Consider the following 21,726-nt stretch of genomic DNA (forward strand, 5'->3'; position numbering starts at 1 on the left):
CTTGAACACCTAGCAAAAATCTCCCGCTTCCTTAGCCTCTGGTACTCCAAGAGCCGCTGGTGTCCTCTCCTTGCTACCTCCTTTCTGCTCCTCCAGCCTTAAAACTGTTGTACCAGAGGCGAGGAATCTCTTTGTTTTATTAGTTATATCCGTATATTTGGATGAGAGGACAATACATGTTTAACTGTCGAGAGACACAAAGACTATGTAGTACAAAATGGAAATTTCAGGTTGTTATGTATGACAGTTTGTTAAAAAGTTATAATACTTGATAAGTGCATTGGCTAGAATATGAAAGAACATGACACAGCTCGTACTATACCTGGAAGTTTCTTTAAGCTAATTGAAGATATTTTCTAAAGGTGTTTGGTTTCTTTGGGTTCTGAATAATTGATCAAGTTTCACCAACTTGTTTCTGTGCACTCAAGCTCCGGGTTAGAGTATCGTATTGACTGTCATCGTTTCACATTGCATTTCTTTGGTAGTACCAACTTAAAGAGTTCCTGTCACGCTCAGGCCGGAGTTGGCAGTGAGCATCATCAGTTGTGTTGGCATGATGGTCTGTGGATCTGTGTTAGAAACAGGATGTTTTCATGTTGTAAAATATAATTTATTGTTAGTGGAGATGAGGGGGCAACCTGCTACAATTTGGGAGCTGGCATGACTGGTCGGAGGTACATGCAAAGTCCTTAAGCTAGCACAGCTGCTGAAAACAATGTTATATGGAACTGCTGCCTAACTTGTTTATCAGTTAAAATTACTTCTAAGAGCCCATTCTTTTCCTTCTGTCTTTAAAGAATGAGATTTGTGCAAGTCACCTTGTATTGGATCATTTTTGTCCCTCCTGTCCTTTTGTTTGCAATCTAACATGAGTCATACCTTCTTCACTCCCTCTGTCTTGCTCATACATGAAGTACAACATTTTCCAATTTCTCATTTGTACTTTTCTTGTACACCTTTCTTGTTATCAGAGAGAAACTGTTCTCACCCGGACACATTCACAAACTGCTGCTATATCAATCCTCCTGTGATGACTTTTGGTTTTAATGCTTTTCTTGTCAAGTAGATCAGGAGGTAGCTCATCCACAAGGCCAAATATGCAGGTTAAAAATTAAATAAAAAAAAAAAAAGTATTTGAAGGGAAAGACAGACTATAGCTTCATCAGTGATTGATGGTTACTTTAGGGGAATGTATTAGCCATTTCCTGTTAGCCTAAGGAAAAGGGGCAATATAGTCACATATTAAAAAAAAATGATGCAGACCCATTCATTGTCCTGCTTTTTCTCTTATGGTTATACATTTAACTGATATTTCTGTCTATGCTAGTTCATAATTTTTACTTTGTTATAAGAATAGAAAAAGGAATGGATTTTTTAGAGCATTGGTGTGTTAATACCTTTAATCCTTTGTTGTTTTTCCTCTCCATCTGCCAAATAATAGCAGGATAAAGGCTTTTCAAGATATGTTCTCTTGTACTTTCACCAAGATAGATAGTAGTAGCAGGGTTGTGTCTGTATTGCAAAGTGCAGAGGATGTATTGCTGTAGCATGTGCTTTTCATTAATCAACTTGTTTTCACAAATTTCTGTGCTTTTCTGATTCTTTCTGGATTTTGAAAATGAAGACAGTGAAGTGTATCAGATGGACTTTAGTTTCTAATACTGTTCCGTGATATGATTTCTTAGATTTTCTTGAATATCTAGATATTTTTACAGTTTTCTTTTACAGATTCAGCAACGTGGTGTTTCTGGAAAGGACTTTAAGATACGATAGTAAATAGTTCTAGGGTTTATAAGATTATTTAAATTATTATAAGATTATTTAAAAACCCTCACAGCCAAATGTTCATGTAGCAAATTTCAGTGTTTTAGTTTGGCGGCGAACAGTGGATGAGACAGCATTTTGTTGGTTCTATAGTGTACTGTTTTGAATTTTTTTAGGTTCATTTAATGTTCTTTAAATCTGTTTAATAGTGTAATAAAGACTTTTAGAAGTATGATCATTTCTTTATGGCCAAACTGACTGCAAAATTTACATTTGTATCAGTCATTGCACTAGCAGTCTTTCTTTGCTCAAATACTGTGGATTTCTTTAGCCATGTTGATTAGTGCATTCTAGTTGCTATGGCTGTTCTCTCTTCAAGTCATGGATGCCTTTATTTCCAGCTCTTTAGAGTCCCATGAAAAACATTTGCCAAAATGTTGGTGCTATTTGCTTAAGCTTTGTGATTCTTTCTTTATTTGCGTGTGCATGTGTCTGCAAGGCAATTTTTAAAATTGATTTGCAGAAGGAGGTCTGCCTTCATAGTCTGAATGTCTGGAATAGAGTCAAGAAAAGATGAAAAGGGAGACTTCTCAGCACCATTACCAGGAAATTAAATACTTTGTGGACTGCAGTCTTTTTTAGCAATGTCTTCCTTAATTTCCTAGATTATTAATTTGATTCTTCAGAGCAAGGAAGAGGTTTTTGTCAGTTGAAAACGTTTTCCTAATTGCAATTGTTATCCAAATGGGTTGGGGAAATGGTTAGCTCAATGAATTTTTATATTTCGTAATCGTTTCTTAAGCACTGTTTTATTCTTAGGATCTTTTTTTTTTTCCCTGGTCTTATCTTTACCATTCTGTCTGGGGCTCAATAGTGAGTTTTGTATAAGAATGTAAAAAAATGTAAATAAAATTTTTGATTGGATACTAATTTACTGTTCTCTTTTCCACTACCACACAATTTGCAAGTGTTTTTTTGTCCACTCTCCCTCTTTCTGTTTGTTAAGTTTCTGACCACAAAAAGGTAAGCAGCATTTACTTCTAAAATGGGGCATCTGGTGATAATTAATCTTATCTAGAATCTGCTTCTCAGTGGAATCTAATTAGATTTGTCTTCAGGCAGTTTGTTCCTCTTCCTTCAATTTATGATGTTACTGTTTCAAAATTTTTTTGAGTACATGTTCTCTAGTTGTATGTCTTAATCTCCCAGAATTGTATACGGCAATCTCCACTATCTAATCATATACTGGACAGTTTATATTCTTTTGGGGCTGAATTAGAAAGAAAAGTGAAAATATATTCATTATTCAAAATAGATGTGACCAGTACTGATAGTTGTTTTCCTTTGTTTCCTTTCACCGGTTTTCTTTCATGAAGTCCTCTGAGGGATGCGTCTTGTTTTGAGAAATATGTGAAAGATCATTAAGCAGAATCCGTGCTGCGTAACTATTTCATTAGTTTCAGAATACCAGTGGTACGCGCACTAATGTTGTCATTATTTCACTAGCCTTGGAGTTTGCTGAGCTGTTCGTAGTGTGACAGTTTTTTCACTAATTCACAGATTAAAAATTGCAAACCCGTTGTGGTCATAACTTGACCAGTGGTGAAACCTGGTAGTTGTACACATATATTCACGCTGCTTTAGCAGGAACATACTCACGTAGGAGGAGCCATGTCAGTGTTTTGATGTGTTATGCAGGAACAGTAATGGATACTGCTGAATTTAGTCAGGGGTTAATGTGGAGTTCACTGTTTGGCACAGATTACTGCCTTAGGTATAAGCTTTCAGTTTAGACAGGAAAGACTGCTGTGGCTGTAAGGTATGAGCCAAGGATGAACCGCCTCACTGGTACCTGCCTGCGTGAGCAGGTGATTTTAGAAGTGGCTCAGAAAGACAGGAACTGTTCTCATTCTGGTGGGTGCTATCAGTGAACATCTACAGAGAGCAACTTTCCTGTCTTCACCTTTAGTTGATCATTTTAGCAAAAGCCATCTTAGCTTGTTTATACTGCATTTGTAAATGTTCTCCTAAAAACCTTAGAAGCTAATCTCCAGTTGCCAGATTTACAGTTTTCCTTGGCAGAACCCGCCCAGTTTTCTTCTCAGCCAATAAAAAAAAAATCCTAGTAAATTGAAAATTGTGAGGGAAGGAGATTTCATATAAAAATGGATCGCTTTCAATAGTGAATGAAGAAGCCTGTTGCAGTGATGAACCCCGCTACTTTGGATGCTTTCAATAGTGAATGAAGAAGCTGGAATCAGCCTGTTGCAGTGATGAACCCCGCTACTTTGGATCCAGATTCCTGTATATTGTGTTATGTCTTGACATTTTTTACAAGCTTGTAAACAGAGTCTGTTGTGCATACTGGTGACAGTCAGAGCCCTGTTGCTAAAGAATAGTGTTGACTCCATAGGAATAAGCAAACAGGCAGACATCCGTTGGATACTTTATCTTTTATTGCAATAAGGAGGCTGTATAATATTCTCGATGCTCTTCTCTACTTTGTATAAGTGGTTGTTAGCATGAGATTATAAGAATGTGAAATTTACGGTTGTTCTTTTGGTTAATGTGATGTATATAGACTTTCAAACAGGTGATCAAAGGGATACCAAAATATTTCTGAATTGAGAGCACAGCAACAGGAAGAAACAAATGCAAATATAAAATTGAATAAATATTACAAAGCTGCCAATAAGCAATTATAAAAGTAATAATAAATATATTTCTAAGCTTACTGTAATGAAGAAAGATGCTGAAATGAGTAATACTGTGTTCAGTTTTGGGCCCCTCACTACAAGAAAGATGTTGCGTTGCTGGAACATGTCCAGAGGAGAGCAACCAAGCTGGTGAGGGGTCTAGAACACAAGTCATACGAGGAGCAGCTGAGGGAACTGGGGTTGTTTAGTCTGGAGGAGGCTGAGGGGAGACCTGATCGCCCTCAGCAACTGCCTGACAGGAGGCTGTAGCCAGGTGGGGGTCGCCCTCTTCTCCCTGGTAACAGATGATAGGATGAGGGACAATGGTTTGAAGCTGCGCCAGGGCAGGTTTAGGCTAGACATTAGGAAAAACTTCTTCACCGAAAAGGTTATCAGGCTCTGGAATGGGCTGTCCAGGGAGGTGGCCGAGTCCTCCTCCCTGGAGGTATTTAAAAGAAGGATAGATGAGGTGCTTAGGGACATGGTTTAGTGGTGGGATGTCAGGGTTAGGTTAAAGGTTGGACTCGATGATCTCAAAGGTCTTTTCCAACCAAATTGATTCTATGATTCTAAGAAGAAAATTTACTCTGAATTAAACTCCATTATTTTCTAAAGTGAAAAAACATCAGACAGGGATGGATTTTCCCCACATCGAATGTTACATGAAAAGAATCCAAAATTTCAGGCACGTAATCACAAATTTTCATAATGTAGTGAGTTTATGTACATCTGCTTAGCACCAGGCACTGACTGTGTGCCTACTCTTAGGTTTAAGCTTACACTTTGCCATTTGGCATAGTCGCAATATGTACATGCTGAGCTGTTGTAGCTTAACTGGCATCTGGTGACTTTTTAAGGAGAGAGTATGATTATGGGGAAAAGAGAAAGCCATTAGATTTTGGAACATCCAAGCGAGGTGATTTCTTTCCTCAGAATAAAAATTCCTGCATTTTGTATAGTGTGATTTTAAAAAGAGTAGTGAAAATAAGATTTTTAAAAGTGTGGAGAAAGATTGCAACAGAAGCTGGGTGAGATGATTTCTAGGATGGTAATTTCCTATAGAAACAATAAATATTTTGTCATTGTAAATATTTTCCTGTTAAGACAGTAAAGAGCTAGGACTGTCTTGCTTTTAGTTAAGGTCTGTGTAGTAATACTGACATGTAGCATGTGTATGCTTTAGCACACTGATGACTCATGTTTATACAGTAACTTCATGCTGAATATTTATGATATTTGACTTGAGACTGGAAAAGTCATAACTTCAATGATTTTAATACATGATTTTACAGGGACATGGCAAGTGACCAACTTGTGTTGAAATTGTGGTCCTGTTAGAGGTTTACAAATCCATTTCCTTGGAATTCCATACCTACCGATGCTTAAAATTCAGATGCTGTTACTGTGATCAGCAATGTACTAAAATTAAAGAAGTAAAATAATAATATATATTTTCTGTTTTGTTTAGGGTGCAAAATTTGGACATCCAATGGGATTAAATCAGGCTCCTCCCCCACGTTCTTCTGTTCGAAGATCATTTGGAAGATCTAAGCGATTTAGTATTACTCGTTCTCTGGATGACCTTGAGGTAATTAACTTTCACTTAAAACTTAGAACTGAGTCCTAGAGAGGAACTTACAGTAGTTAATGCTGATCATTAATAAAATAAAGTAAGTAATACCTATAGTGTAATAGTTACTAATCATCATATGACATTTATGTGAGGGGAATACAGATTTGAGGTATCACCTGACTTTTTCAGTGTTTCTTTAATAGCTTACATTGATGCCAGCAGTGGCCATTCTTTCTGTGGGGAATTTTGATTTTATTTTACCCATCACAGCTGGTCATGTAAAGCAAAACAATACAGTTTTGCTGATCAAAGTGTTCATCAAGTCTTAGAAGTCATTATATCATGATATCATATAAAAAATCAAATGCTCATCATATTTTTTTTTTTCATTCAGCTGATGATCATTGCATTGAGAAAATTCTGGGGGGTTAAATGTGTTGCTGGATCAGGCTCTTTAGATAACTTCTTAAGGAATATAACTTAATGAGTGTGGAAAAGTTTTAAAAAATATGTAAATAGGTTTTTCCTCATTATATGTCAGCAATTAAGAAAGGGGAATTCCTAATCAACTTGGTGTTGGTCATTGGTTATGGTGATTTTCAGGTCTTTCTGAGTGTAATATAAATTGGTCATTGGTTATGGTGATTAACGTCAGCTGATGCCTGGGCCTCAGTGGCCAAACCTTACTGATTTTGGTGAAAACAAGGAATGAAAAGCCATCATTAAAAAAAGCTGCTGCTCCTGCTTTGCTGAGAGCCTCCCTCAACCAGCTGTAGCAATATGCTTTCATTATATCTTCTCTTCTAGCGTGCTTCCTTGGGAAAGCCTGAGCCATAGTGATGTGAGGTGAATAGAGACATTTTTCCCTTACCCCTTTATCTTGCTTATCTAGAAGAAGGTTTGTGGTTGGGGAGAAACATAAATATGTGCAGAGCTCTTGGCATAGGAACCATGTAATACACATTATACTGCTCTTCAGCATGGGAGGGAATGTGGCACATTGATTCCTCTAAATGGGAAGGAGGTGTTTAAAAAGCATTTGAGATGGGAGGAGGAAAGAGGGAGATATTCTGAGTTTACTGCCTGTGGGAAAATGTAGGAAGAATGGCATTTCACTGACTCTGAACTAAAGGAGAGGAGAGGTCAGTCCGCTGGATTTTTAGGGAACAGAATATATGGAAGTAGCTTCTGGCGTGCTTAGGGAATGCAGGTAGGAACCATAATTACTTATTTCTCAGATGTTTTAAAGGACATTTTTCATTGTGGTCTATTTCTGTCTTGTCTGAAGCTTTCAAACATCTTGCTTTTTTCCTAGTAATGGAAAATACTTCTTCATTTCTTTGCACTCATAACTAATACAGTAAGTGCATAACTTTATAAAATGGAGCATGATCCTCTGGATAAAGCTGTTTGGGAACCATCTAACTACATCTTCATCAGAAAATGGTGATTCTTCTAAATTGAAAAAGCTTGCTACTATATATTACCAGTTTTGACAGAATTTCTGGTCACAGTAAGAGAGAATCCTCTCAGAATATCTAAGAGCCTAGGGCTAGTAATTTACATGCAATAGGAAGAATGTGGTTCACACCATGTTCTTCCAGATTCAAATTTCATAGAGATTTTTGTGCACATCTCATATTTTGAACACCAAGGATGTAATTTAATTTCTGTTGTAGGAGCTGTTTTACACTGCATAAATATTCATTAAAATAGGGACTTGTACTTACTTTCTGTTAATTTCAGAAAGATGTCATAGTCACTGGCCTAAAAAGTGAATTTTTCTCTCATTATGTCTTAGTTGGTATTATATATGGTGTACATAAATGGAGTAGCACCAACAGGAGGGATTGAGAGGCTCTCTGTGTTACCCAATGTCCTAATTGTTAAAGCTGTTTGGATGGGGAAACTTACATTCTAGGTCACGGTATGAACTGGACAAAAGAACAATCTGTATTAAAATCTGTATTTGGATGAGTGCCCTTTCTACATGTAGCTACTTGGGTGTGGACTGCTCTCTGTCAGTTGCTTCTTTTCGCTTTGAAATCTCTTTTTTTCCCTCTGTGTGCCATAAGAGAATGATATCCTAGCCACCAGGAGAAACAGCAACCCAGGGAAGAATTTAAAAAACTTCGTAAGTCAAAGCAAAATAGTGTTGCGGTGTTTCGATTTTGGTTCTAACGTCAATGTTGCTAGTGCAGCACTTTTCCCAAGTACTGTTACACTAAGTGTAGTAGAACACAGTGTTGTTAGTACATTTTTAGATTATTTCAGGCCATCTATTTAGATTTGCTGGAAGAGGAAATAACAATACCAGGAAATTCTTAAGAGACTCCACCTTTGGAATAATGATCATGAACATATTATATAGGCTACTCAGTTGTTTTTGTGTTCTTTCCAGTTATCTTAGCAGAATGGATAAAGTCAAACTAAGTCAAACATGAAGTTTGAAAATGAATATGCTTCTCTGAGCTTGTGGTTTTTGATTCCTGCTGGCATCCAGCTTAGTCCTCTAAACAGAGCAGTATAAGTAGGTTCCGCGCAGTTTGTTTTATGGGCATATGCTGAATACTGTTCCTTTGCTTACGGTTCTGAAGAAGGCTGTGTTTGGATTTTTTGTGAAAGTATAAACTTGCTCCTCTTGTCCTTGGAGCTGTAGAGAGTGAAATACCAACCGTCAGTTTTGCTGTTTTCTGCCATAAGGTGGCATGATTTCTTTGCAGTTTGTTTTTTTTTTCTAATCTATCCAAGACTACAACATATTTTTCATATCTTATTTTTATAAATAAAAATGATTGCAAGAGAATATTTCACTTTTTCTTTTAAATTCTTAGATTATGTCAGGCTATACATGCCCAGATAATATTCTTATAAGGTTAGAATTAGCTGTAATGATACAGTTGCCTCCCCCTTAAACATTTTCCTCTTACCTGCAGAAGCTGCATTATACATAGAAGAAAACAGACAAGTTTGTAGGATTAGCCTCTAGGTGCTGTTTTTACTAGTGGAACATGTATACAAGATTATTTGAAATCTGTAGGGATCAAAACAGGATGAGAGTGCAAAATTAATGGATGCATTTATGCTACAACTACAGTACGGAAAATATTTCACAAAATACACAATTTTATTTCTGAACTGTGGAAATTGTGCTTGTTCACACCAGGGATGAATATGATTATCTTGTAAGTTGGAATTGAATTAAGAGAATGATCATGTCTAGCATATGCCTTAATTATGTTGTTTTCACAAGAAATCTATCTAGAACTTTTTCTTTATTAAATTACAGGAAATCTTTTTATTAAGAACAGATTCCTATTTTGTATGTAGTAATAATTTTTCCTATGTGAATCATTTGTCATTATGAAATAGTGTCCATTAACAACCATGTTAAAATTCTGTGATTTCCACCAATTTTACTTTATAGCACGTTTGCTGGTTCATATTTGCAAGGTGTAGCTTAAGCTAAATGGAACTTCCTGTGATTTAAGATTATTTAATATTTGGACTAATGAGAGAGCATGATCATATCTTTCTTCCCTATAGGTAGGTGCCACTACTCTCATCCTGTTGCATGATTCTGTCCTGGCAAAGACATTGTTTATATATTTATAAACCCATTTAAGGTGACTCTGTGAGGCTGCAGAGACTAGAGCACTGCCTTTGTAAAAAAAATAGTTTAAACAGAGTAATCCTTTCACTCATCAACAGTTTTGGAACGAGATTCCATAACACTTTCAACCGTAGCTCATTCCATTCATATTTTAATTTTTCTTGAGGTCTGTAAAAATGGGGGACCCTTGCAGTATTCCCTTGAAGTCAACCAATTTAGCTTCCTCCTTGCCAAGGAGAACATTCAAAGCTGTTGTGTTTCCTGAAAATCATTGTGGCACTTGTACTTTTGGTATTTCTCTGTGGTTAAAGATAGGGCAGAATAATATCATGAGAGACATAGTATCTTAGGGAAAAAAGTGTCAAGCTCTTTGAGTATTGTTAAATAATCTTTTAATGTAGAGATCTTTTTAAAATTAAAGACTATTTAATTCTTTTAACTAAGTATCAGGACAAAAAAGATGGCTGTTGCTACTTTTCTTATTTTCCTCATTCCCTTTTGGATACCTTAAAACTATATCCTGTATGAAAAAGAACATTTGTTGGATCAAATTTCTAGAGTCTAGTAATATTTTCAAAGTTTGAATGTATCATATATTCCTTTTAAAAATCAGTATGAGGAATTTTGTTAGAATGTTCTATCTTAATTATCACCATTAGTAATGTAGTACTATTAGCTGTTATTTTAGATAATAATGCTTGATTTTTTTTCTGTTTTGTTAATTCCACTGAAGCAACTTTTTTTTGCATTTCATCTGCTAATTGAAAGCATACAACAGATCTCTTTGGTATAAGGTTGTTATACTAATGAATGACATGTCTCTGCTGGATATTAGCTTTGGCATCTGTGGGTGGCAAAACCCCCTAAATGCTCATTTGACTTAATAATGAGTTTTTAAGTGGGTACCTGTCTTTGTTTGACTCATTTAAATAATCAGACAAAGCTTACACAGGGAGATAATAGCTTACATTAGACCAACTAGTATACTAGGAAAATCAGACAAGAAGAACTAAACATGCCCCAAACTTTTCCCACCCTGTCAGTTGATCTAATAAAAACCATTAATTCTCCCTGCAGAGCTTGCTTCTCTGATGTTCTTAGATCATCACCACGGCCACAATGCCACCACTATGGCTGGTATAATTACGTAATTTAAATCAAGAGGCCTCTTCATTCTCAGCTGTGAATTTAAAATTTGAAAAGAATATATAAATTTTTGTCTTAGATTTCACCAATTTCTTTAAGCTATGACAGCTTGCCATGGGCTGCCAGTATACACAGGTTCCACCACGTAATACCTTTAATTATTGCATCTTTTGCATGTATTTTGTCCTAATTTTTATCTAAGATGTAACTGACCAATTGACAGTTTTGCCGTCTGCTTTCATGAAGGTGAACAAAAGGCCAGTTGTGAAGTAAAACTGCACGCAAGAATAAAATCTCCATTTTTGTATGTAAAAGGTAGTTCTGTATTTTTAGCTATAGAGTTCTTAAAGGGCTACTCCTGTCTCATATATTCTGAAGTCTGGACGCTAACATGGTCCAGCCCCTAACACTGCTGTTTTGGAAGCCTCATGGATCTGTGCCCACAGCCCAGGTTCTTTGTTTCTCTTTTCCCTTTGCTAGAACCTGTCTGGTGTTGATCGGTGGAGTTGCAGTTAATGACAGATCCTGTTTCTTGGAGCATGCCACCAGGGGTCAGCTTTTAAAACACTGCGAAGCGTAAGATGTGTACTTCGTGATTTTACAGTCTCTTGCTATAATAGCTCAAACCCTCGTGCTGAACTATAATATGTAGTTTTAAATAGCGTTAAGTTAGTCACATTAAACACTGATTTCTTTACCTTGGATTACTATAGCATATGTGGTCATGGAGCTGATCAGTAGGGCTTTGAAAGGGTCCAGTGATTTCTGCCAGGCATTCTTCTGCTCTGTTCAGACCTTTCACTGGTTCAGTCTTGGCTGGAGTTGTTTGCCTACTGTGCTGCATGGTGGCTCTGCACCTGTGCTGGTAAATGAACCAGTGCCAGGACACGGGGGCAGGCAGGGGATCACAATATTTGTACTGTCATATTGTTAGAGTTGTCATTCATGTAGCTTCGTCCTGGGCCAACTAGTGTATTTTCTCAAATAATTTTGGACGCGATTTAGAAGTTAGCCCTAATAGCTAGCATCACTGTGCCCAGCAGGCAGTTTGGATGCAACCAACTTGATTGATAGGAGGTTGGGAGAGCTTGGTGGTATGATGGTGGCCAGAAAGCACCAGCTGTCTTTGGAACTACACAATAGATTATGGCACTATTTATTTAACTAGTACAGATCTAGCCAATATGTCTGTAGGTTGCCATCATCTCATTCTGGATGATGTCTATGTTATCCCTTAGACCTCTTTTTTTCCCTGTCATCATTCTTCGTATGTCTTAAAGACTTCCAAGAGCATAATTTTTTTCACATTTGGTTCTCTAGACTGCTCTATTAAGAATTTCAAACTCTTTTCAGCATGCTCTAGAGGATCTTCTTCAGGCTTTTACTTTGGCATGTGTGATCTTATCAGGCACATTAGTTATACCCAGTGTTACTTCCCAAAGAAGGAAAACATCATGCTAGCAGTATATGTTTATTTGTCTTCCACAGATTGTGCATTAGTGTTAATGTTAAGCTTTTGCTGGTATTTTATACTGTACCATAATTTTTAAAAGATTGCCAATATATGCTGGTAAGTTTTCCTTACGTTTATAGACTTTATCATGGAAAGTTCTTATGCTCTTCAGACTGTTTTGTAAAGTGTCTGACAAAGGTGGGTTGGCCAACAGATGATTACACTTGCATGTAACCTCTTTATCGTGAATTGGAAATACTTATTTCTATATACACAAATACTAGTAGTTTTACTGTTTTCTCCTGCTTTGGGTTATTTTCTTTATCTCAGATTCTGGAGAAATTTGCCATGTAAATTTGCATGTAAAAAATGGAGTAGTCAGAGAATGTGCTGAGAGTTGGATCTCATCTCTACTTTTTTTGTGAGGTGCATATGGCAGTGTGGATCACAGCAGTGCTCATCCCATACTTTGGTGCCCAAGAAGAAACCAACAGTGTTACTTAGGATGAATTCCATAGGGAGTTCAGTCCCCATATATGCAAAGACAGCACTGTGTGGAGAAATTTCTCCCTGAGGAAGCAATCAATACGTTGTCTGACCTTGCCACTCAAGTGCTGTCCGAGCCTTATTGCCTCTGGGCTTGGCTCTCTGACATAAGCCAATTTCTGTCACAGAACCAGAGGCACAGTATACCATTTCAGGGACTAGATAAGAACTTGTATTCTGCATAAATCCTCAGGCAGCAGGCCTTACTTCTTGTCAGTAGCCACTACTGCCATTCTTGAGATGTGTGATTAAATGGACGTGGGTGAATTCATAAGCTGTCAACATCTCTGATGCAGTCACGTGTGTGGAACTACAAAGACCAGCCAGGGTGAGTAAGTTAAAGGAACCACCTGAAGCTACAGAGGGGTCATATCCTTTAGTTCAGCAATATAAGGTATCAGACCTTGGTTTTGGCTCTATTCTTTTGCTTCTGGTTTTCCTGAGTAGTGACAAAATAGTCAGTGCTCACAGAAGTGGGACGCTTGATAGGTGGGCAACCTCTCAGGGGTGTCTTTTTCTGTAACCTTTGGTACCTAGTGTTCTTTTAAAATTGGGCTTGCTCTCTTTTAACTGAAATGGTTTGCTCTTGAGTCTAATTCATGAGGTATATGATGTTAAAGCAGAATAATAGCTTACTGCACTGGGGTCTGTTATTGAAACCCAGAATTATTTGCTGCTTAAGCCCTTGCTTCGGTTTCTTGTGTTACATTTGTTGATTGAAGAGCATCTTTTAAGGCTTCTCCCAAGAAGGTGAGCAGTGAGGTGAAGTTACTCCAGGTAATAAGGGCAAGAGCAGTCTCTGAAGATGAGAGCAGGCTGCTTTTATAAGACTGAATGACTGGACAACAAAATGGAAGATGAAAATGTATGCAGATAAATGTAAAACAATGCAAATGGGGCAGAATAGCCCTAGCTTCATATATCAAATGATATATATGTCTCTGAGCTGACTGTTTCTTCTCAGAAGTGAGGTCTTTGAGTTATAAGGGAGAGTTGCATGAAAGTATCAGCTCAGTACAGTAGCAATGAAACGAAATCCTGCATTATGAATTATTAGGGAAGGAATAGAGGGGGAAAAAGCCACATAATGATTCCATTGTATACACCTGTGATTGGCCCAGACTTGGTCTCTTTATTTAAAAAATGCTACCGTATATTAGAAGTAGAAAAGATTCTAAAAGGTTTAAGGAAGAGTACAAAATCATGGGTGGCATGGAAAAAGTAGTTGGGATTGACTGCTCACTGTCTCCTTCAGGACACAAGTCAGCACCATTAATTAAAGGTAGCTGGAGCCAGGAGCAAAACAAACAGAAGAACACGATTGTTCATGCAGGAGGTGAGTCGGTCTGTGGGACGCCTCACCACTGAGTGCTGTGGATGCAAGAAATTTGCATGTCCTGGGGGGAAAGTGGACAAGTATTTGGAAAGGAGAGCCACTGGGGATTATTAAGGAGACAAGCCACACCAGGTTCAGGAAATCTCCCGAACTAAAGATACCTGGAGTCTGGGAGAATGTAATCAGGGAAATGTCCTATATGTTGCCCTCTGCTACTCATCGGTAGCCATCCATGTGCGGCCACTACTGGAAACATAATACTGGGTTTGATAAACCCACGTTCTGAACTGATTTTCTTAGACTGAAGGATGGACGTTACTTTTCCTTAACTGTGGAATTATAGATTGTACTCTCGGCACAGGAAGCTGCATTACCTTTCACTTGGTGTAAACTCGTTTGTAAAGGAAAGGGCTCGTTGGCCACAGTATCTCTGAGCGCGGCGTCCCTGCCACGGGCTCTGGGAGCATGGACTGACTGTGCTACAGCTGCCCGAGGGAGAGGAGAGGGCACCTGCAGCTTTCCTGGTGAGAGCTTCTGCTGCAGAACAGATTGCTCGTGCGATTCCCGGGTGGGAATGAGGAACTGGGTGACTGGTTTCATGCCTCTCTGTTCCTGCCCTCCCTTGGCTGCTCTTCCTGTTACCTGGTGTGTCATTTCATCGTGCCACGTGCTAATGGGGGTAAGGAGGGATTTTTGCTTTGTGAGACCTGGTTAATGTTAGGGAACGAATTAAGGCCTTATTGAATGAACTGAATTCTACTTCCAGACTGTAATCACAGAGTACATACGGCACAAATGTAGCTATCTGTGAATTGTTTCTGACCCTGTCTCCATGCTTAAACTGCTGAGATTTTGGCTAGGAGTTGGTACCATTGAGTTTTCACTGTTGTCGTGGTTTTATCAGTCCAATGAAGTTTAAAAAAAAAAAAAAAAAAGAGCAGTCACCTGTGGAGCTTCTATTAGATGAACTACTGCTTTTTATTCAATATTAAATCATCAAAACATTCAATCTGTTCTTCTGATACTTAAAAAATACAGTAAAAATCCCATCCTCTACTTCCCTCTGGACCAAAGAACTGCAGAAGGATGGTATTTAAACACTATTTGTGGGGCAGAAAGTATGTGCATTTCTTTCTGAAAATGCACAGATATTGCTGGTCTGTCTGGAGAGTAGGTGTGGTATTGAAAATTATGAGCATCATGTTTCACTTGGAACACGATCCTTATAAATGCCAATGCCCTGCTTACTCAAAAGAACATGGAGCGTTTTGGTAGGATGAGATAGATTGCATAATATGCATACATGTGATTGTAATCATACTGAGACACGTACCTACATGCCAGAAACTGAAGGAAATTTGCTGTGAGTCTTACAAGTTTTAACATTTTTTTTAAAAAGTACTTTTGGATTGTATCTTTAAGTATTTTTAATAGGGATCGATGACCTAGTTCGTTCAGATAATATACTCTTCAAAGGGGAATGTATTAAAAAAGAGAATACTTTGGAGGAGAAAACAATGTTGGCTCAATGCTTAAACAAGTTTGGACAAACGTTTAAGACAGAGTCCTGTAGGCCCTTACCGAATGCATTTTACATTAGCAGATTCCTCAGCAGCGTGCTGTTGTCTTTACAGAAGCTTTATTGTTACACAGGACCTGCCTAAACACCATTTTAAAAGCTGCCTGTTCCTTTTGATGAGGAGATACAGAACCAGTATTGAGGGCGGAGATTGTGCTGGGGAGGGAGGAGAATGGGAGAGGTGTTGATAGGGCAACAGACAGAGAAGCCTCATTTTTTTACTGGACTCTGGAAGAAGTAAATACGTGTTCAGAAAGAGCATACTAATAAAGTTGAAGGGACTGCTTATTAACAATGAGCTATTAAACTATTTATACATGGAGAAAACTTTTACTGATAGTCAAGTGTCTGTAAGTATAAAGTTTTGTTTGTCTAAAGCGAACAGAAAGCAGGAATATGGTTTAATGAGTAGTCTTCCGAGCTAAGAAATCTTGCAGTGAAATATGGTAAATATTGCTTCTAAGGATTCAATGAGGTTTTAAAGAGACAAAGTTCGTAAGTATAAGTATTTAAGTTGACTTTCTATATAAGCTCTATTATGAAATTAAGAATACACCATTTTTATAGACATGTTTTAAATCTCTCTTTAGCATTGTATTGTTTTTAAAAAGTGGAGTCAGTTTAGTAGATATACAGATACTTCTCTAATTAAGTTTTTTATAAATCTTTTTGTTAATTTTCACTATACTTGTATGAGTTTTCGTAAAGCAAGAATGTCATGTTAAAGTTGTAAGTTACCTTCAAATTGCTACAGCGTTTTTTTAAGGTGTGCAGCTAAAGTGATTTTTTTTTTCCAGCTGGATTTTTATCCAATAAAACAGAATCCAGATGGTATGAGTTATTAAAATAACTGAAAATAAATGAAAACTATTTATAGAATACAAAATTTCTGAGGTGTAGAGACTTCAGACCAGTTTTAGCTTCTTGTTGCTCAGAAAACACATAGTAAGTAAAGGTCCCAGCTGTATTATCAAATTTTGACATTCTAGTCTTATTCTTTATGTATCTCAGAGTATAATTGTCTTTAATGCTAAAAGTATAGCAGCAAAACTATCAGGTTTTAACATAGAAAGAAATAATTGCAAGGCTTAGGAAGTTATATATGCATTGTTTACTTAAAAACTAGTAGTTTTCATGCTCAGTTTTACATTGATTTCCTCAAAATCTATTGATTCTTAGAGGCTCCATCTGCAGTAGTAGTAAATTTAGAAGCGTCTTAATGTGTTTCAGTGATCTGTCACTTAATCATATCGTCCTTAATATGTAATTTAATTTTAATTTACTTTTGGGCTGCAAGTCACCTTCCATTTAGGTATGCAAGTTATGCTGTTTGTGCGTGGTTTTATTAGAAGAGAGAATTCAGTTGTCCTAAAATGTTGATCAACAGAAGGCAAAAAAATAGTAATTATTTAAAAACCATTTTTGAAAGTTGTATTTTTTATTATCAGTTTACAGTCAGTCTCTACAGAATTATTTTTCAAAGTTTACAATATGACTTTCAAAACCAAATACTTGTTCTTAGAGTAGAGTTCTGGATGGCAAATCTTCCTGTACTTAATACTTTAAAATGTGTACATCGGTCTCAGAAGTGTAGGCAGACAGCAGGGGGCACTCGGAACAGCAGTTTGCATCCAGTCTCTTTACTTCACTGAATTTATTGTATGGGAAGTCTTGGTATTTAACGAGGCAGCTTGTATTTCAGTTATTTATACACGAACAAATTCCAAGTAGTTTGGCTTGAAAATACTTTTTGTTAATATCGCCTTGGAATGGGAAGGACTTTAATCTTGAAAATTGACAGAGGGAAACCACAATGTTGTAAATAAGAGAATCTTCCTTCTTTTAATCAGTAGCACATATGGGGCCTGTTCATTGTTGAGTAGCTGACAAATCATTGACAAAAATATCTCTAAAGAGATTATAGAAAATGTGGAGAATTAGGGAAAAATATAGCAAAGTTTTTTAATTTGTGTGTAGGCTTTTTGATTCTCCTTTTTATTTCAGTAACCACGGTCAGTGGACTAAATCATATTCTTAACATATTTTTTCTCTGGCTCTCATGCAAGTAGTTATTACTTTCTTTAGTATGAGATAAAAAAAAGAAATACTTGCTATTGATGAGATTTAAGACTTCTGATGGTGCATTCTGCCAATGTCACATTTACTTTAGGAATTTGTGTGACTAGGAGCTGGTCCAGGGGATTGCCTCTTTCTAGTTGACTGGTGGTTTTTGTGTGTGTTTTCTTCTTTTAGGAGTCAGGGATATATTAAATCCTATTCACCTTTTGTCAAGTTAAAACTTTTCCAGGCTTCCTGTCATTCTGTCTTGCTCTTCAGCTTTTTCTGCTCTGAAAACAAATGTACAAAGGAAAATATGAGCAGGAAGTGGAGGGAGGGTAGAAGAGAAAAACAGATCAACCATATCTGGGGTCTCTACCCCTTCCCACAGTTTAGCTTCTAAGCAGATGGATGTGGGTTTACAACTGTCGTCTTTGGTATATCTGAATAAGGTTTTTAAAGCTGTTGTGTCATTTTTTAACACTTTCCATTAATAGCTTTGCAAATTAACATGCCTTCTATTTCTGACCTTTGAACTTTGAGTTGCCTGCCTGGTTTACGAATATGGTGCACAAAATCACAAGATTTTGAATCTGGCAGCTGCTGAAATAACCTGTGAAAATATAGAGGGATATGAATTTTTTTAAAGGGCTTTCAGAGTCACGTGACATTTCATAGCCATTATCATGAACTGGCACTGTTTAATTGGCAGAGCTTATTTGCGGTGCTAGAAGAGTCACTGTATGGAAAAAATGTGGATGTGCAATGCTTAGTTCAGTGAAATAAAATCAACAACTCTAAAGGTCTGTTTAAACTAAGGGATTATTAGGTTTATAATGCCAAGTATGAGTGCCTAGAACGTATAAAACATTGCCCACACACAGTGTTCGCTACAGTTGCTCCGGTGAACTGCTAGTCTTGCAGCGACATCCCATTGCATGTGGGGTTATTTTTCTCCTAATCATTCTTGTGCCCTTGTGGGTAACATCCTCACCTGTTAAAACTCTCCTAGTACATTTGGTCTTTCTAGGTGATTCCTAAAGGACTTAGGTTGAGTGTAAAGTAAACACTATTGATAAAAGTCCTTTTTTGTGTTACTCCAAAGGGATGTTCACAGGAAAGTTCTCTAGGCATTTCTGATCCATTTGGGCTTTTTACTTATCCAGTGTAAGGATTATTATGCGCCTAGTCACCTGTATATTAGTAACGGTGTTGCTGTTTGGTTAAGGTCTTGACAGTGAGAATACATTCTACATTCCACTTGGTTCAGTGTCAAGCAAAATGCAGTGTTTAAACAGCTCTGTTTGGGATTTTTTCTATATAAAATTATAAATTTTGAATACTTACGCACACATACTAAAACTGTTCTTCTGTGCAAGTATCGTAGGGCATTTGCTTCTTAGGACCTAAAATAATGGAGGGTATAATTTGTAAGCCACATTCTTTCCTGTCTACCTACCTATTTGTTTCCATTGCATTTCTTCATGGTATTAAATACTTGTAGAAGACAGCATTCAAAAGTGCAGTGGTGTGCCTATTCAAACAAGTAATCAATCATAAAATTAACCTTGTCCATTGCAGTAATTTGCTTATGTCTCTGGAATGCTTGTTAAAGTATGCTTCCTCAATTTTCCTCTGCAATTAGCTTATAATTTCTTCTCTGATCACTGTAAATTAAATTGAGAAGATTGAATTTTCCTGTTAAGCAAGTTTCTTTATCCTAAATCCAAAAACGAGAAGATGTGCAGACTTGGACTGTCTCTTGCAAGCCAATCTTACTGTGAGATCTTGAGTAAAGGCTCTTAACTTCTTTTTGCTTCATTTTCTTTCTGTTTAAGTTCAGAGTAGTATTTGCCTTCTTCATAGGTTTGCTTTTATATTAGGGGCTCAACCTAGGAACTCTGTGGATGTGGGGGATTCCTATGCTGCATTGAAAAAGGGAGAACATTCCTTTTCCCTAAACTACTACTACTAAGTCCACCTTGGCTTTAAGGACATCCCACTAGCATAAAAATGCCCACTAATCATTCCCAGTTTGCAATTCTGATGCTTATTTTTAGCAGAAAATTGTATTCTGATTGCTTAAAAAATAACAGCAACAAATGGTTTAGGTACTATCACTATTTACTTGTGAATAACAGCAAACTTCATGGAATCCTATACTTTCCATATACAGTCTCTTGAAGACACTGCTGTCACAGGCAAGTTAATAGCACTTCCCTCTTACATTATCAGTAGCCTATTTTGCTCCCTGTTTCTAAGGTGCTGTGCACAGAACTGTCTTGACTTGCCTTGTTGAGCACAGGCTCGGGTAGCGAGGAAGGGAGGGCAGAATATCAGTTGGTTTCTGAAAGGACAATTTTGCCTTTAGTGACAACGGGCTGCTCCTAGGTTTAACCAGATATGCCAAGTTTCCTTGTACTGCAGATTTTTACATGCAATTTTTAGTGTTAACCACTGAAAAGTTAAGCCGAATAGACCATTTGAGGTCCTGCTTTATTCTGGCTTGCATTATGTAAACCTCTGAAAATAGTGGTTTACTATGTAAATGTTTCTATAACTAATGTTAGGGTGATTAACTAATGTTTTTCTGAAAACTGTCTTGGCAATCTGTTTTATTGAATACAGGACTATCACACATTCAACGTCATTTTATTTTCCTGATTTGTTATAGGAAACGTTTTAAAATTCAATCAGCATGATTTATATAAAATGATCTAGCTTTTCTGGTGAGAGATAATTGAGATCTAATCTGAATCCCTGACGAACCACAGCTTCCTGCATTGGCCTGTTGCTATGGGTAACATAAAGGGAGTAAAATAGAACTTCATACGAAATGCCTTTAAACTTTAGTGGCATGTACAGGCATGGAACAGGGTTGAATTTTTTAGTTTAATCTTTGAGAAGCTGTTGTGTTAAGGAAATGCTTTTTCCATATTAAGTGAAGATGAATTTAGGAAGAGTACTGCTAGGAAAAATAACTGCTGTTTCTTACGAAGAACGGGTAAGTGATACGAATTATATTTAGCTAAGGCAAGGCATTGTTGCAGTGAGAAATTAAAAGAGGCTATTGTTATTGGCAAGAAACTAGAGAAGAATGTTATCAGCTTCAGAATGCTTTCTGCTTAGCCTTTAAGCTTTTTTACTTTAAAGTATTTGAGTTAAAATTCCTTTGTAAGTGCAAGCATTGAGTTTTATTATCAGAGAAAAGCGAATCTCATTGTGCCAACTAACATTCAGATTTTGAGATGTATTTATGAACTGTGCCCAATATGTATAAAGCTAAAAAATCAGCATGTTTATAATCTGTGCCTGTTTTTTAATTCTGTGCAACTTACTTTGTATATGCTTTCTGTACCATTATGTCAATATTATATCTTTAGGTAAAACTGTATATATTTTGTATATACCTTTATCAAAATAATTTTAGGGCTGGATTTGGCATTTAAGGCACTGCGTTTATATGTGATAAGACTGGTTTTGTTTGGGGTAAAAAGTTGAACATTGATTTCTTAAAGGAATTCCAAATGTCACATCATTTACTGTTCATATGTTGTTTTTATAGATTCAAATGTTTGACAAAAATATTTAACCTTCTTAGATGAACGTATGCAGTAAAATTATTGTACAGTACTTGCACTGTATTTTTTTTCTTGGGAATTCTTACATCTATAATACTTTTGTATTACCTATTATAAATGCATTTCTTTGGTGTTAGAGAATTGAAAAGACAAATTACGTAATAGTCCTCCTTTAAGTGGCATTCTGAAAGGGCATCCTTCTTATAGAATTCTAAATCATTAAATTAATTGCAATAATATTTTGAAACAAGGATTTAATACTATAATATTACTCTAATATTTAGGTGAGAAGTGCATTTGAGATTATTTATTAGAAGGAAAATCTAGCAATAATTTGTAAGTAATATGGCTTTATTTTTTATTTAAAATGTTAGAACAGTG

The 21,726-nt window shown here is 36.8% G+C and overlaps 1 protein-coding gene across 1 annotated transcript in view; it reads left to right on the top strand.

The window, feature by feature from the left end:
• Window positions 1–21,726, top strand: part of RGS12 (regulator of G protein signaling 12) — a 72,455-nt gene that overhangs the window by 11,313 nt on the left and 39,416 nt on the right. Inside the window, exon 2 of the mRNA XM_035898673.1 lies at window positions 5,929–6,048. Within this exon, the coding sequence (XP_035754566.1) occupies window positions 5,929–6,048 (120 nt within the window). The remainder of the gene's footprint in view (window positions 1–5,928; window positions 6,049–21,726) is intronic.

This window comes from Egretta garzetta, unplaced genomic scaffold (genome assembly GCF_000687185.1).
Source record: "Egretta garzetta isolate BGI_Z169 unplaced genomic scaffold, ASM68718v1 scaffold107, whole genome shotgun sequence".
Lineage (NCBI taxonomy): Eukaryota > Metazoa > Chordata > Aves > Pelecaniformes > Ardeidae > Egretta > Egretta garzetta.